At 39.2% G+C, this 18584-nt stretch overlaps 1 protein-coding gene across 1 annotated transcript; it reads left to right on the top strand.

Annotated features, from left to right (window-relative positions):
• Positions 1-10935: 10935 nt before the first annotated feature.
• On the top strand, positions 10936-11871 carry LOC122296825. Its single transcript, XM_043106623.1, has one exon. The coding sequence runs from the start codon at positions 10936-10938 to the stop codon at positions 11869-11871; it is 936 nt and encodes a 311-aa protein (XP_042962557.1).
• The last annotated feature ends 6713 nt before the right edge of the window (positions 11872-18584 follow it).

Here is an 18584-nt window from a genome sequence, read left to right as displayed (position 1 = left end):
CTCATTTTATGCATGCATGGGTTAATTTTGATGAGAAATGATTTGTTGAAGTTTGAAATAGAAAAATCACATACAAGCCTTTATAAAATAGTAGATCACACCTAAAAAAAAAAATAAAAAACTATTTTTTATTAGTGAGACTCATTTTTTACAAAATGCTTGTATAAAACTTATCTATTTGACCTGTACTTAGCATTATTCAATTTTGATCGATGCAAACAAAATACTGCTTCTGATGGTATATTATCACAGGAGATCGAGTATGTACTCTCATGAATGAAGATGGAGTAGCTGCATATATACAGATAAAAAAAAAAACAAGAAATTTATATAATTTGCACATTTATTTATTTTCTTTATGTAGTAATTCATTATTATTTGTTACACCGAGTAGATTATTATTATAATTATTATGTATGCATATGTATGCATATTCATAATTCTTGAGCAAATTCAAGGGTCGAAAATGATAAGGTAATTAGGTGCACCGGATCAAGTAAAGGTGCTGGTCTTATCATTATAAGCATATCTATAGTTTGAGGGCATTTGTTCTCGAGATCATAGGGTACTTTGTGGGAGGATAGCTTCTGCTATACTTTGTGGGGGCATTGGTTCTCGAGATCATAGAATAAATATGGTACCAAATTATATTTTTAACATATCCCAAATATCATGTTTTTAACACTCATACATCAAAAGTTGGGTCCCAAACATCCAACATTCATTGTGATGCCTGCAAACCCTGGTTGGAATTTGATAGAACTTGAAGTGTCGGAATATATAATATAAGGTTACATATTTTCGTTCATGATACTTAAAGATGTAGTGCACCTAGCATACATTAGACAATATACAATATTTGTACTGGATAATTTATTTTTTTTGAGCAATTCTATATACTAGAAGTAATATATCCCAAAACATAAACATATTTTATAAAATTCACATGAGAACTGATATCCAAAAGTTTACATTACTTGTTCAATAGATTTGTAACATAAAGAGTACTCAAGATTGTAAAGCCTACCCTCGTGGTAGGTCTTTTAGAAAATGATTTTAAGAAAATAGACGGGAATTGCGGTTTCTTTTAAAAAAAATTTTCCTTCCATACCAGGATACAAAAGACTCAATGTTTATAAATAAAACATGTTTCTTAATTTAAAAGGTTACAACAGAAAATATTAAAATTTTAAATTAAAGTCTCTCATACAAAACGTTGTGCCTAGACTTTCGTGCTCTTCCCCTTAGGCCGTGTTCGTCCTGACGCATCATGCTCATCTTGTCTCTAGGAGGGCACACATAAAAACTAAAATGAGTTGATGACTCGTAAACATTACTTCATACAATTAAAATATAATAATATAGGTTTTCAGTCATGCATTCATCACTCCATACATATTATACATGGACATTCAATTCATTTTAAAATGTTGCTAGTTAGGGTTTTTCTTTTAAAAAGTGGTCTTCATCTCGTAAATAGTTCCCCGTTGCCTTCATTTCTTGAAGAGTCTTATCATGCATACATCTTTTCTTAACATACATACATTCTTTCTTACCACTTTCATTGGCCATTACACACTGTTACGCCCCATGTGTGAGGGTTAGCAGTTTTTTGGACTTGATTTTGCCCATGGCCACGAGTTGGGAATTCATTCCGTCAGGGTGCAGCACTGGGTGCACTACTAGTACTATTTACCTGGCATTGCAATCTGCATAGTCCAGTCTTTCGGTACCATCATCTGTTCATTCATTTATGGCCGTTATGTATTTTCATACATTAAACATTCAGTCCTTTCATTCAGTTTAGTCCTTTTCATTCTTCACAGTTCTTTCAGTCCTTCGGTCCATTCATTCTTAAAAGTCATTTAAAAGTATGAGCTTAAACATCATCTTTCATGACATCATTTAAAATATCAGTTCATGCATCTTTTAAAGCATGATCTTTGATAGGGGCATTTTAAAACACTTTCTTCACATCGTTTAAAGCATAAGACATAAGCATTGACATTTCTTTTCATTTCTTTTAGTAAAAATACATCTAGTACTTACTACGTAAGTGTATATAGCATTCATTCACATGCAAACACTTACGTATTTGGGGTGCGTAAAAAGGGGCTACCAAGGAGGGCCGTTACATATTTACACTTGAAAACTTATACTTAGCATTCTTTCATAAAGCATCATAAAGGCAAAGCGTTTCATTTTCATTTATTTAGAAAACTCTAGAAGAGTATGAACATAATACTTACCTGGACTTCATGCCACACTTATTCCATGCAGTCCATTCATGTGTGTATCAGATGGCAACTTATGTGTATACACATAACCTCGACGTCATTCTCTATCTAATGCATAAGTAACTATACTAGAAATAGAACTACACTTCACTTGGAACACTCTCCATCCATCCTTGGGTTCTTACGTGCCATTTACTATGCTAAAACCTTTGGGGTCCATTTATTGTCGTTACCTCCGTGTTTCACTTTGGGGTTAAGACGTTAAAACCTTCATCTTACTCTCCTATTAACCACATTCCGATGCATGACTCAGACCAACTAAGTCACGAATTTCGATTCTAGACAACATACCCATTACTACCTTCATGCATCCTAGCCCATACTCAATCCTCATTCCCAACCATACATGCAACATAACTTTAAGCCAACGCTGAGGCTTAAACATCATGCAACGATGCTTATGACAGATTACCCATTATATATGGTAAATCCGTCCGGTACACGTGTCTCACCAGATGCATATGTACCTTACCCTTTCTCACTTGAGATCAACTTATAGTCCAATGAATGCCCGCTTGTATATACAAGCTTCATACTTCGATACCAACTTTTATTCAAACCTGGTCAGCAGGACCTTCCTACTTCCCGGTCCCCTTTACAAGTTCATCCCAACACTTGACACGACAGGGCTCCATTCAATACAACATCCCTGACACGTCACGTAGCTCGAGACAAACCCCGAGTTATGTCATGACACCCGTCATGCTTTCGCTGCACTACTCTTACACTATCCCATCACTTCACACATACTCTAAGCCATAAGTCAAGTACCAGGCAACACTTGTCATCTCGGACTACAAGTCACATCATCGCTATTTCGGGACACCATTCCATAGTTCTCGACACTACTCACACGCTCTACGCTCATCTACTACACAACCATCATTTTCTTCTTGACACGTCATATAGTGCATCGCTACACCACATGGAGTACGCATCATGTGTACTCCCTTCGCTACATCACGTATTACCACGATGCACACCATACGATGTGTCGCTACGCGACATAGAGCACATGCCATGTGTATCCCTTTCACACAATGCTTCACCACAACTACACCCCACACCCATACTTCACAGCACAGTCCACAACACTATACAATTATACCCAATACTTCACTACATAACCACACTTCACAGCAAAATCCATAATACTGACAATACAATTCACAACCTATCAACTAGCATTTAATATAAATAACGAGGGATATAGGGTTATACTATTCACGGGATAACCCTTGCGTCACTCGCTGCCCGTCAAGGTTAAAGTTATCGAAATAGTTGTACATGGCAGTTAAACCGCATATGGTGGCTGTTTGGGCTACTAGAGGTGGCTATGGGTGTGTGTCAAAGTAGGAAAATGTTTGGTCGTGGTCCTAGAGTGGTGGCCTCATGGCGGTGCCAAGGTGGCACGCGGTGGTCCTTGGGTCTCAACCAAGGGAAATGGAGAGGGAGAGCTAAGGGAGCTTGGCTGGGCATGGAGGAGCTTGAGGGAGGTGTGATGGAGTTATGGTGGCGAGGTAGTGGCTGTATAGTGGTCCACGGCGGTAGATCTGGCCTTGAGGTGGCGGAGAGGCCATGAGAGAGATGGGAACTTCGGTTGGGCATGAGAATTGCTAGGAAAGGTCATGGTGGTTAGGGGGGGCCGTTGGTGGTGGTGTGGTGGCTTGGGTAGCTGTGTACGGTGATGCAAGGGTGGTAAACCCGTGTGAGGCCTCGTGCGATGGAGTGGTGGTGCAATGGAGAGGGAGAGAAGTGGGGGGAAAGGAAGACCATGGGGGTGAAGCCCATGAGGTGGTGATGTCGGTGGAGGTGCTCGGTGGCCTAACTGGCCACGTACGGCGGCACAATGAGGAGAATGGGTTTCCTTACCCATTTCAGAGAGAGAGAGAGAGAGAGAGAGAGAGAGAGAGAGAGAGAGAGAGAGAGAGAGAGAGAGAGAGAAGCTGCTGTGGGACTCACCACCGGTGAGGTTAGACTTGCTGGCATGAAGGGGAGCTGCATGTGGTGGAGGTGAGGCTAGGCGGTCGATGGTAGAGTTGAATTGGAGGAGAGAAGCAGCACGGTGAAGAGGGAGAAAGGAGAGTTGTATGTCAGGCTGGGAGAGAGGGAGAGGAGAGAGAGGGAAGGAAAAAGTGAAGGAAAAAAACCTAGGGGCTTGAGTATTTAATCCAAAGCCTTCGTCTTGAGATCTTCAAAAGGATCTAACGGTGAGTTTAAATACTGATTTGAAAATGCGTAAATATTTATTTAATTTTAAACACTGAGAGGAATTAAGATAAAATATTATTTTATAAACTAAAGTTTATAAAATAATATTCCTTCAGCATTAATTAAAATGATGAAGTCTTGTTAATCACTTGAAGAGAATAAAACCATTTAAATTAATTCAGAGTTTTCAACATATTTTAAATCTCATAATATTTTTAAATGACTAAAATCGTTTAATTTAAATAATTTTTCACAATTATAATATTTTTAGAGCTCTTCAAAAATATTATAATTATCTTATTTAAAAACAAGTTTAGTCCGATAACACTAGAAATATCACAGATAAATATTTTCAGGACATTTAAAAATATTCGTAATCTTTAAAATAATATGCTTGCTTTAAAAATCCCTTTGGTATATTTAAAAACATGCAATCGAGGCTCAGCACGTAGAACAAGGCCTATAACTATAAAAGAAAGAAGGAGCGGGTTGTTATAGAGATAGTGCTCCATAAATACAGTTTGGAAATAAAAGTTATTGTACTAAATCGTTGAGCTCTTCATTTAGCTTAACTATGATTTTCAAACTGACTTCTAGAAAAATGGCGAACAAACTCGATCAACTCTTTGTGTGTGCTGCACATTCTATTCGACCTCGTCCAGTGTCCCATGAGTGGGTTTTCCAGATCCTACACATCATCTACCATTCCGTTGGGGATGTTAGTTGGGACTACCGAGTGAGATGTGTTTACAAATTTCAGCAAGTCAACTACTAACTTAACTAGCAATATACATATGCATGCATGACAGTAAAATAGCATGAATGCATCGTGATATAAACATGAATATGCGTGACATGTCTCGCCAAATAACATGGCATGTACTTGACTGAAAATACGTGACTAAACATGGACGTGACACGACTTGACTGAACTGAACTTAACATGAACTGAAATTAACATGAACTGACTTGAAAGGTTACACGACTCATACTAAATTAACATGAAAATGTATTCTTGTCTCGTTGGGTTACTATGATGTTCTTGTCTCATGGAGTTGCCACGATGTTCTTATCTCATGGGATTTCCATGATGTTCTTATCCATAGGGTTTCCATGATACTCTTGTCTTATGGGGTTACCATGATAGTTTAGTCTTATCTCATGGGATTACCATGATGATTTGAAAATAACTTGACTGTATGTGGATGTAATATGACTGGACTTGAAAAATATTTAATGATGGACTCATATGACTCGTGATATGTAACCATGACATGTAACAAATAGACATGTACAAAAAATGATATGGCATTCATGGCATGTAAGAGATAAATTTGTAACATATAATGTGACATTTATGCATGTGACATTTATGCATGTGACAAATGAACTTGCACAAGATGACATGACATTCATAATATGTAACAAATGAACTTGTAACATATGAAATGACATATTATTGCATGTAACAGTTAAGCATCAGTTGTAATAAATGTTGTGGCATGACATGCTATAAAAATTTATAATAATTATGAGTGAAAATAATATAGCAGTAATAGTCTTACCACTGCATATACATAACTACATCGATGTAAGTTAGAGTAGGGGTGGGTAGCGAGGCCCTACCCTCATCCGCCCAATCCACCCATGTGGGGGCAGAGGGCGATCTAGCACCATGCGGGTGGCATTCCTAAGTTAGAGGCTAACTGGTTGGTCTAGATAATCATGCCAAGGTCCTCTTCGAAAGGGTGAGGTTTTCTGCTTTGTCTTCAGGCAAAGCTCTTGTCTCTTGGACGCCAGTCTTTAGAGGTTGCTACAATGGAAGACGAGATAGCCACTAGGTGGGATTCTCTGAAACTTACAGAAGAGGAAAAACAAGAAGTGGTGTTATCGGAGGAAGCCTTGCTATCTACAAAACTCAGAGGCAGCCATTGCCTATTTGCCCTCATTCTAAATGAAAGAAATGCAAACCGAGAAGCCTTCAAGTCCACAATGGCAAAGGTGCGGAACTTAGAAGGCTGGTTAACATTCAAAGAACTTGGCATGAACAAGTTCTTATTAAAGTTTCAACTCCTCTTAGACAAGAGGAAGGTGCTTTAGGGGAGGCCATGGTCTTTTGATTGCCACCTCATCTGTTTCAAGAACTTCGAAAGGGAACTCTCACCCAATGAGGTTATCTTCAATTCAGAACCCTTCTGGGTTCAAGTCCACAACTTACCGTTCGCAGGCATGAACGAGAAGTAAGGTGAACAGATTGGTGTAGTTATAGGGAAAGTCCACAAAATCAACGTCGACGACCAAGGTTGAGGTTGGGGCTGTTTCCTTAGACTCAGGGTGGATGTGAATATCAACAAGCCTCTTCCACGGGGAAGGATGATCAATCTTGGAGGCAAACAATGTTGGACCTACTTCAAATATGAACGGCTACCCAACTGCTTCAAGTGTGGTTATCTGAAACATATTAACAGGAAGTGCTCAAGTTTCAATTTAGCTTCGCAGCCTCAGGACCAGTATAGACCGTGGATGAGAGCGTCACATGTTTCTCCCCATGTTTCCTTTGTGAAGAAATATGGTGGCTTACTAAAACAGTCTTCAAGGAGCCATTCAGCCCAAGAGCAATGAGAGGCAGTAGGAGACCAGAAGGGTGTTTCGGGAAAGTCAAACATAGTTATTGAGGATGAGGCCACAAGTCAGGCTCCTACTGTTGTCTGCTAGGAGCAAGTCAGGGCCCATACCTCTACAGGTTAGAGTAATCACACAAGGAATGTGCAAGCGGAAAAGGTTTGTTGCCAACTTAGCTTGTATGAGGCACCTCAAGGCCACTAGGACTCTGCTGTCCCAAGGAAAAATCTCTTGCATCCCCCATCAAGTCCACTGCAATAAGTAAGCAAAACGTGCAAAACGTGCCAAGCTTTGCCTTTTTCCTTATCAGATAGTGACATGCTAGCTGACATTAGCTCTCCCATAAAGTTCACCTTTCCAAACAAGTCAATTAGCCAAAAAATTTCAACTCAAACTAATGACCCACGAGCCTCTCCCCTTGTTACCACTGCTGGTACCAAATGAAAAATGAAAGCTCGAGAACAACCTTTCACCCTCTCTAACATAACCAACATCACACATGCCCCCAACCATCCCTCTAATGGAAAAAGACTAGCCTTTGGTATTGAAACCAGAGCTAGCTCTAGAGGCCTGAAGAAACAGAAGACCTTGCTCGACACAAATAAGAGCACAACACAAGAAGCCAAGGTGGTGGCTACTCAGCAGCCCCACCTAGCCAAATGAACTGCATAAGCTAGAATTGCCGGGGGCTTGGGAACCCCCAGACAATTCATGAACTTCTCCAACTGGTGAAGTTAAAGACCCCACACTTGGTTTTCCTCATTGAAACCAAGTGCTCAAATGACAAGATGGAACAAATTCGTGTGAAGTTGGGCTTTGATAATTGTTTTAAAGTGAAAAGCAAGGGAAGAAGTGAGGGCCTAGCCCTTTTTTGGAAATCCATTGTGAATGTCGAAGTCGACTCATACAACAATTGACACATTTTAGCTCATGTCAAAATGTCTAGCAATGATAACACTCGGCTTATAATGGGCTTCTATGGCCATCCCATCACATCCAAGAGGAATGAAACATGGCAAATCCTCAAAGCCTTAACTCCTGCAACCTAAGTCCCTTGGCTATGCTTTGGGGATTTCAATGAAATTACCAACATTGATGAAAAACATGGAGCTGCTACTAGACCTTACAAATAGATCATGGATTTCTGGAAGACATTAGAACAATGTGATCTAAATGACCTTGGCTATGAGGGAGATAGATTCACATGGGCAAATAATAAAGAAGGTAGCCAATTCACCAAAGAAAGGATTGATAGAGTGCTTGGGAACTCCACTTGGATAACTAAGTTTGAGAACCATTTAGTCCACCACCTAGCAGGCTCATCATTAGATCACAGACCACTTCTCATCACCATCCATAATAAGCTAGATAGACCAAGGAAAGAAAGAATCTTCAGGTTCGAAGCTAAATGGAGTAAGAGAGAGGGTTGCGAGAATGTAATCAAAAGAACTTGGGAGAATCTCATAGGCACACCTGACCCTTTGCACAACTCACTACAAGGCCTTAGGAATTGTCAAGCAGGCCTGAAGCAATGGAGCAGAGAGTCTTACAAGAGTGAAAGGGAACTCCTACAAATGAAACTAGACAGGCTAAACCATATCAAAATACTGAATGAAGGACAACTGCGTGATGATATTAGGAAACTTCAAAGGGAAGTAGACCTTTTACTTGAAGAGGAAAACACTAAGTGGCAACAAAGGGCCAAACAAAATTGGCTTAGAGAGGGGGACATAAACACGACCCTTTTCCACAAATCTGCCAGCCAGAGGAGGAAGAACAACACCATTTCTAAGATAACCAATGATATAGATCTGGAGATAACAAGTCAGAAGGGCATAAGTTCTGAATTCCAACACCATTTCCACAAACTATTCACTTCTAATCCCTCTAGAATCAAGGAATGCCTCAACACCCTTCCTTGCAAAATCACAACAAAAAATGAGAGCAACACTTTCCCAGGCCTTCTCAGAAACAAATGTAAAGGAGGCTTTGTTTAGCATGAATCCACTGGGTTCTCCTAGCCCAAATGGATTCCCAGCAGCCTTCTTTCAAGAACATTGGTCCATAGTGGGCCCTAGAATCACACAAGCAGTGCTTTCTACTCTCAATGGTGGCCGGTGGTCTAATGCTCTAAATGAGACTTTCATTGCTCTAATCCCCAAGAAATCAAGTCCCTCACATATGTCATACTTCAGGCCGATAATCCTTTGCAATGTGATTTACAAAATCATAGCAAAGACCATAGCCAATAGACTCAAGCTTGTTCTACCTGCATTAATCTCCCCCACACAGGCAGCTTTTGTCCCTGACAGGCTAATAACAGACAACATCATAGCTTCTTTCGAGTCACTCCACACAATGAAAGCTAGACTAAAAAGAAAGGATGGATTTATGTCCCTCAAGCTCGACATGAGCAAGGCCTACGATAGGATAGAATGGCCTTTCCTGAGGTTAGTTCTGGAACAGCTAGGCTTTGACCAACAGTGGGTGACTTTGCTAATGAGATGTGTAGAAATAGTCTCCTACTCTATTCTCATCAACGGAGACTCACAAGATAGGTTCCACCCCACAAGAGGCCTCAGGCAAGGGGATCCTCTATCCCCTTACCTGTTTATTTTGTGCTCTGAAGCCCTGAGTTGCTTGCTGAACCATGCTGAGCAGTCCAAGGTCATCACTAGTTTGCCAATAAGGAAAAATAAACTCTCTATTAACCACTTATTCTTTGCAGATGACAGCATCATTTTTTGCAAAGCCAACTCAATTGAATGAAGTAATTTATATTACTTGCTGGGAACTTGTGAGGCAGCCTCAGGCCAGAGGCTTAACAAGGAAAAAAAATCTATATTCTTCAGTTCCAACACCAGAGAAGAAACCAAAGACATCATTACCAACATTACAAAGATACGGGGCACAACCTCATCTGAAAAGTACTTAGGACTCCCTGCTCCCATTGGTAAATCTCGGACTCAGTCTTTCAAGAGTATCCTAGACAAGGTGCATGCAATAATCACTAACTGGAAGAACAAATTCCTCTCACAATCTGGCAAAGAAGTGCTTATCAAAGCCATCATTCAGGCTTTACCAGCTTATAGTATGGGTATTTTCAAGCTTCCCAAGCAGCTAGTTCACGAAATCAACAAACTGGTGAGGAACTATTGGTGGGGCCAACAAGCTCAGGAGCACAAGATTCATTGGGTGGGTTAGAACCAGATGAAAAGGGCTAAATGGCAGGGGGTCTTGGCCTAAGAGATTTTGCAAACTTCAACCTAGCCTTTTTAGCTAAGTAAGGATGGAAGCTAATCACTAAGCCTGACTCTCTAGCTGCTAAAGTGCTAAAGGAAAAGTATTTCCCCAACAAGACTTCCCTCACAGCAAAATTGGGCCAAAATACCTCATTTGTGTGGCAAACCTTCCTTGCTGCAAGATCTTTGGTCTCGGAAGGGATGATGTGGAGGATAGGAGATGGTGAGATAGATGAGATATGGAAGGATAAATGGCTTCCCAAGCAGAATACTTTCAAGCCCCAGAACTCAACCAGATTTCTGCAAGAGGACACTAAAGTATCGATCCTCATAGATAAATCCACATTTCATTGGAAGAGGGAATTGGTTACATCCATGTTCACTAAGGAAGAAGCTGAGTTGATCCTGAAAATTCCTATTAGCCTCTCCTCTAAACCTAACAGGCAATACTGGAGATGTACCTCAACAGGTCAATTTAGTGTTAAGTCAGCCTACCATCTTCTCACTGAACTGGATAACCAAGTAAGAGGGCAATCATCCAACTCCAATCCCCAACACACATCATGGACCAGCCTAAGGAAACTAAACATCCTACACAAAACCTTCCTCTGGAGAGCTTGTCTCAAGGCACTCCCCACCCGAGCCAACTTGGCCAAGAGGAAGGTAGTACAGGACCCAGCATGCCCAATTTGCCTACAGTCAGCAGAGACCATAGAACATATCCTTTGGGAATGCCATCAGCAAGGGACGTTTGGGCACTGAGCAATAGAAAACTCCAAAAGGCTAGCTCACACTCACCTCATTTTGTAGAGATGTTTGAAAACTTTGCCGACTCCTTGGGAATAGAAGTAATGCTCACATTTGCAGTCACCTCTTGGAACATTTGGAAGAGAAGGAACAAGGTGGTATTCAAAGGACTCCTTACACACCCCTCTACTGTGGTCCAACTATCCCAACAACTTGTTGAAGACCTTCTACAGCTTAACCTAAAGAAGAAAACCAAGGGATTTGGCCAGCCTCACAATACACATTGGGAGGCACCCCCTCAAGGCAAAGTCAAGGTTAATTGGGATGCATCGGTTGACAAAGTCTCATGTAAGGTGGGAGTGGGAGCTATCATCAGAGATTGGGAGAGTAAAGTGCTAGCAACCTTTAGGATGAAGCATGACCTATTCCCGGATCCGCTAATGGCAGAAGCATTTGCAGCTCTCCAGGCAGCCACTTTCTGCAAGTCTTTGGGATACTTGGACATCATCATGGAAGGAGACTCTTTGCTGGTAGTCTCAGGCCTCACATCAGAGAGAGAAGACCTCACCTATACAAGCTTGATCATTGCAGACATTAGAGACACACTTAACACCTTTAATTCATGGTCAACAAGGCATACTTTTAGAGCAAACAATGAAGTTGCTCATGCCTTAAGCAAGGATGCTCTTAGCATTATTGGTAGCACCACTACTTTTGATTTCATTCCACCATGTATCCAAACTTTGATCTAAAGTTATGAATACAAGTCACTGTTTAAAAAAAAGAAGAAGTTAGAGGCTAACTTACAGTGATTGCATGTAATGTAAACTGTGGCATAAAAAAGCATTAACTGAAATGAGATAATTCATAAGGTTAGAATATTTCACTAAAGCTCATACAAAATAAGGACTAACTTAGGGCTAAATTGCAAAGTTACATGTGACGCTCCAAAATTTCACTTAGGATTTGACGGAACTTGAAGCGTTGGGATATGAAACATAAGGTTACCTATTCCCGTTCATGACAATTAAGGATGCAATGTACCTAGTATTCATTTAGCAATATGAAATATTGGTAGCGGATAATTTTTTTCTTTCAGCACTACTATGTACTAGAAGTAATATATCCAATACATAAACATGCTTCATATAATTCACATGATAACTAGTATCCAAAAGGTTACAGTATTTGTCCAACAGATCTGTAACATAACTAAGCTATTCACGTAGCTCAATTATAATATCCAAAATGACGTCCAGAAAATAGGAGTTAGGCTCTATCAATTCTTTATCTGCTCCACAACCTATTTGACCTCGTCCAATCTTTTATTCGATACAAAGCTGCAATTGATAAACACAGGCAAGCTTAAACCTTCCAAGAAGGTGACCTAGTAATGATCCCATCTACGCAAGAATCGTTTCCCTGTAGGTACTTACAAGAAATTGAATAATAAAAATTATGACCCTTTTCCGATCAGGAAGAAGATTAATGACAACTCTGATGTGGTTGACTTGCCTCAAGGTCATATTTTCTTTTAAGTGGGGGAGAACTAATGCAAGACACAAATGACCAAAATGGCAACTGATTGTGGTGATTTTTCCAAAGATATTTGAAGTGGTGGAAGATCCAGCACCATGCCAACAAGACATCCCTCATCATTACTGTTTCCTTTTTTTTTTATTAACACTATTTAGGCACTTAATTGATTTGCTTCCTTTTATCATCTATATTCTACAAGAAGAAAACTTTCCTTATTAAGGTCAATAGTGATCTGTTCTTTGAAAGCTACTAACAAGTGCACTTCATTTCAGTCAATGTTGTTTGGCAGTTAATATCAAAACCACTTGCTAAAATAATGGTGATGACTTATGTCTTAATCTTCTCATTCATTAAAAACGTCCCCCAATAGTCAAGAACATTTAATTTAAACATTCAAATAGAGCACAGGTCCGATACTAGTGGAAATGGTAGTAGAGGATTTTGAACCAACATTAATATCACCAGAAAAGGAGAAAAAATCTTTATGTGGTAGAAAATTAGAGAGTTGAGAACTTTTGTGAGCAATTGTTCAAACAGTGAGGGTGCTGAAAATGTTGGTTTTTTTTTTTTTAATCTATTTTATGGTCTTTATGTACTTCACTGGGTTTTGCTCTGCTTCCTTCTATAAATTTGCTTGTATATGTTATTATTGTATGATCACACATAGCGTAATTGACATGCCTAACTTTCAGAATTTGAGATATAACTGGAGTTGAAGTAGATTTTGGGTTGTACTACTCTTCATGCCAGCATATTTGTTAGTGAGAATGAAGCCATCTTAAAGAAGGGAAGCCAGCCAATCTTTTTATTTAATCAAAAGGGCATGCCCTACATGCTTTCCTGAAACAAATCATAGAAGTTTTTAATATTCATTTTGTCGGACATTTTATTTTGAAAAAACTGCCCTTCACTTGTTTGCAGAGTACAGCAGTATGCAAAGAGGAAATTCCCATTACTAAACACGTCAATTTCTAAGTAACTTTGAAATTATTCAAGTCCCTAGTTAGTATCAGTTATGCTTGCTGCTTATTCCAATAATAAATGTAGTGAATTAAATTCTAGACTATGATGTTACATTTGAAATTAAAGATACGGTTAATTACACTTTGCCCACTCGAACTTTCACTCAATTCACAATATGCCTTCGAAACTAATAATTGCATCAAAGTAGACCCTCTAACTTTCAAAACTTACCGATCCATCCCTTCTGTATACCAATAGCGTCAAATCTAATGGAAATTCACTGCACTTACTGCTCATGTGCATAACATTCACTGCAAAGATGTAATTTTCATCTAATTTATTCTCATTGACCATATAATATATAAAATAATATATGCTATCAATTAATAATAAATCATAAATCATTAAATAATATTTTTATTATCAAATAATTTTATATATGGTTAATAATTTATGATTTATTATTAATTGATAGCATATATTATTTTATATTTTATATGGTCAATGATAATGAATTATATGAAAATTATATATTTGCAATGAATTTCCGTTAGATTTGGCATTGCTAGTAGACTGAAGGGAGGGATTGGTAAGTTTTGAAAGTTCAAGGGTCCACTTTGATGCAATTATTAGTTTCAGAAGCACATTGTGAATCAAGTGAAAATTCGAGGAGGCACAGTGTAATTCACTCTTAAAGGTGTTAATGATTTCTCTTTAATTCTAAGTGAAGGTTTCTTTCAAAGTGGATGTATTATTAGAAAAGATACATAGCATCTGTGTGTGTGTGTGTCTCATGTTTATTTTCTGTTTTATGTACTTCACTGCATATTTTTAAATGCAAGTGTTTTAAAACAACAGTCAAGTTCGCTATTTCTGTTACTGTTGTTTTACAGGCTTACAGCTTGCTGCTTATCTACTATTTTTTTATTTCCTCACTTTCCCATTTTGTTATTGAATATTAGTATATAGATTCAACCATCATTTTAACATGCATTCTTGTAAGTGCATAAAGTTTGTTATTGATCCATCTACAGCTAGCTCTTTGTGTGGAAGTTGCAAAGAAGAGAGATTGTAAACAAATGCATCTACAGCTCATGCCTCATGGGTGCTTTTATTTTTATTAATATATTATACATACATATTTAATAGAACTTATAAAATTGTCTTCCACTCCAAAGAAGATCAAAATTAATTTCCTGATCGAGACATAAACAATTTGGATGAAACACAAGAGAGGGGATTGGATGGCCATAGACTGATGAGTAGGTGCTTGGGGTGCTGGAGCAAGGAACTCCTCACCCGTAATAGCTTTCCCCTACTCAGATTGCTTACAATTGGTGGCTCCTAAAATATAAAAGCTTTCTTGATGAAAATAGGCATCGCATGCAAGATAATTGTCTATGCATATATGTGTATCTGTATGTATATTTGGTCGAACCATTATGAAGGAATATCATGACTATTATGCATATAGACAAAAATGGGTTTGAGGGGTGCCCCTAAAAATGATGTTTTCACATCCCCTCTTATGAATACCCACTGTGTCTGCAAGAAAGAGGTCCCAAAAGTTGATCAATTCATAATATAAAACACATTTAATCGTATATGCAATAAAATGCTCACAACTATACAGTTTTTCTATGAAAATGTTGGAATGAAGGAGGTAGCCAGCTGATACACTTAGCTAGATCTAAAACAAGATCTGTCAAAACTTGCAGGCAAACCACTCAATGATTACAATGCAAAATGGTAAAAAGTTGAGAGGAATAATGTACACTCTAACTAGTGTAGGAAAGGTTGTAGAATAAATACGACAATAAGTTAGCTAGAAAATGGAGAGAAAATAATTGGAGTCTGAACCCAACAGTTCGAACTCTTACTTGGACTTATTCTTACACTCAATTAAAAGTTAGAAACGGAAAATGGCGACAATAGTTCAGAAATTATAACAATCTCAAGTCAAAACGGAAATTACTGGTATAGTCAACAAGATAGAAGTCTGAATTTGTAGTCAAATCCTCAAAGAATGTAAAACAAAGGCTAGCCTAAAAATGACTGCATATCTAGCGATCACCACCAACGCCTAGACAAACATGAAAATAACGCAAGACGCATTACCAAAAATGTCGTATTTGGAATAGAAATCAATTTAACCAAGAAGTAATTATTGGCCTGCAGATCTACCATGTCAATGATGTTATATATATTAAGAGAACCGCTTTGGAGCGGTACCACCTGCATTTGTGGTGAAACCAGAATCTAATAGGCAATTGCCACATCAGTAATGTAGTAAAAACTTGTATGAGGACCACTTCATCAGATTTTTCCCCCAAAATACCCTAAACCTATTTTCACTCCAGCATTTCGCTCTAGCATTTTCAAGTTCATCCATCTTAGATTTTGTTTCACTGTATGCTTCAATTGCTCTGCTCTTTCGCTGCTCTTCAAGATGCCAGTGCAAGAGTTCCTCCAACTTTTCAATTCTGGGGCCTTCAATTGCTCTTCTCTTTCGCTGCTCTTCTGGGGCCTTTTCACAACCATAAGGAGTAGACTACTTATATTGGGAACAAACTCAGATCTAGTAGAGCAGTGAATTTTTTAAGCCTTTGCAGATTTAACATATAGGAGTAGACTAAAAGAATGGAGACCACATGCTGGACTCTTCCCCTAACAACTTTTTTGCAAATTTCCAAATGGGATTTGGGATTTGGGGCGAGGGAGTGAGGATTTGGTCTTTTTCGGTGAGAGAGAGATGAGGGTGGGGAGGTGAGGTGAGGGATCTGGCTTTGGTGAGAGAGAGACGTGGGAGGGAGAGAGTGCTGGCTTTGGTGCAGTGCGGACACATGCTAGCTCTAATGGATGGACTACGTGGCAGGAGCATATTGGTGGCTAATTTCAGCCCTTTAATAGACGTACCGGTTATAAGTTATTTTCATATATTAATAACATCATGTACTTGTAATAAGCCGTTTGATGGTTCTTCAAATAATTTTTGCAGAAAGATTAATTATCAGAAATATCCATTGGGTGCGTTTTTTTTTTTTTTTTTTTTAGAATAGACTTTAATTTCATTCACTGAAACCGAAGTTACATCTGTGACTAATCAATACAGGACAATCCATATTATCAGCCAAAACTACTCAACTGCTAGGGGCTCCCTCGCCAACAAATTTCTTTGTGACGGACATTGTCTAAACTTCTACACCTCCTCTCCTGACAGCAGTCAAAAGAGAAAGCACTCTGTCTAAGCAGAGATAACACAATCTTTCTTCCAAAGAAGAAAGGTACACCCAAGCTCCATCCTCCCAAAGAGGAGGAGTACAACCACACTCTCTCCTCCCAAGGAGGAAGAGTACTACTACCTATCTTCCTCTAAAAGAGAAGTAGGACAAACACCGATATTCCTCCAAAAGAGGAAATGGGACACTAGTCTATTTTTTATTTTTTATAAAACCAAAACAAACCAATAAAAGTAAATACAGAAAAACAAAAAAACTGGACTGGTCTATAAACTAAAGGCCCAGCCTAAGCCAAAGGCCCAGCTTGCACGTGGGGGCCCAACCCGTTAAGGTTCATCTCTTCCATCTACTGCCGCCGCCCGTCTTCATCACTGAAGATTCATCATCCGCGCATGAAACCATCCAAAAGCACCGAACAAACCACTGCTCTCATGATAGTAGTTTTCAGATCAGCCCACATCGCATCCTCCACGCCACACCGATGAGTTTCTGCTCAGTCGTGCCCCGGTATACTAGTCGGCCCTCGCTTCCGCACCTCTAACGTACCTCCCCCTCGATCCTGCAGCACCAAGACCACTCCAGCGGCTGACCACCACGGGAGCAGCCCTCTATGATAAAAACACAACCCACGCCACCCCTGTTTTAAGCCAAAAAAACAGAGCAACCGCTAACCATCCAACCACCCCCACAACGGGTTGCACGTCCGCGAAAGACCATCCCAAAAGACCAGAACCACCGCTCTGCCACTCACCCCAAAAGACCAGATGCTAGTCCGACCACCACACGTCGCCATATACATCCGGAGAGGGGTGAAGCCTAGGGCTTGGCCACGGCGCTTGAGTCACGGCGATACAACTCCACCTTCGACCTTCACCCGAGAGCTTATTCAACATCAAAACAAGAGTTTTAGACCAAATCTAAACTAAAAAACCAAAAAAAGGAAAAGAAAAAAGGAGGGAGGAAGGAAGGGAGGATGGAGCCGAGGCTCCCATCCCCCCCTGCCCCCGGACTCGTTACTGGATTTGCTGGGTTTCTAGAGAGAAGCTAGAGGTTCTCTCTCTAGCGGCTTACAGAGCATTGGAGAAGAGATCGTGTTAATAATTATTCTGTCAAAGATTCTGAATAATTTCCATTGGGTGCGTTTCTAGGTATGTCAGATATGCATTTGTAGGGATGGATGCTCTGGTCTGGGCAAAAACTATGGTGTGTTGTGAATAATAGGAAAATTTCCCAAGATCTAATACCCTTTTCTTAGAACTACCAAACAAAAGCTAGTGTTGGATTAAGTAATATATGGAACCAGCTTCAAATGTAAGAATGATAGAAACCTCATTTTATGGGTTAATTTTGATCGATCCATACAGATCGAAATAAGCTTTTGATGGTATATTATCACAAGATGGTAGTACGTAGTATGTGCTCCTATGAATGAATGAATGAATGGATATATAGCCGTATGTCAAGATGGAGTAGTTGGATACAGAAAAGCCTGCACAAGAAATCCTCATTTACTTTCATAAAACTTTTTAACTCATCTCATCTCATCATTACAATTTTTTTTAAATTCTTGTACAAAATAAAATAAGCAATTTAACATTTTCAAATCCAAAAAAAATAATAATATTAAAAAAAATATATTCTAATAATATTTTATTCAACTTTCAACTTTTATCTCAACTCATCTCATCTCATTTGTGAAAACAAATGAGGCTGCGTATTTATTT

This window comes from Carya illinoinensis, chromosome 15, assembly GCF_018687715.1.
Source record: "Carya illinoinensis cultivar Pawnee chromosome 15, C.illinoinensisPawnee_v1, whole genome shotgun sequence".
Lineage (NCBI taxonomy): Eukaryota > Viridiplantae > Streptophyta > Magnoliopsida > Fagales > Juglandaceae > Carya > Carya illinoinensis.
Note: the sequence above shows the minus strand (reverse complement) of the source record. Positions and strands in the feature narration are given on the sequence as shown.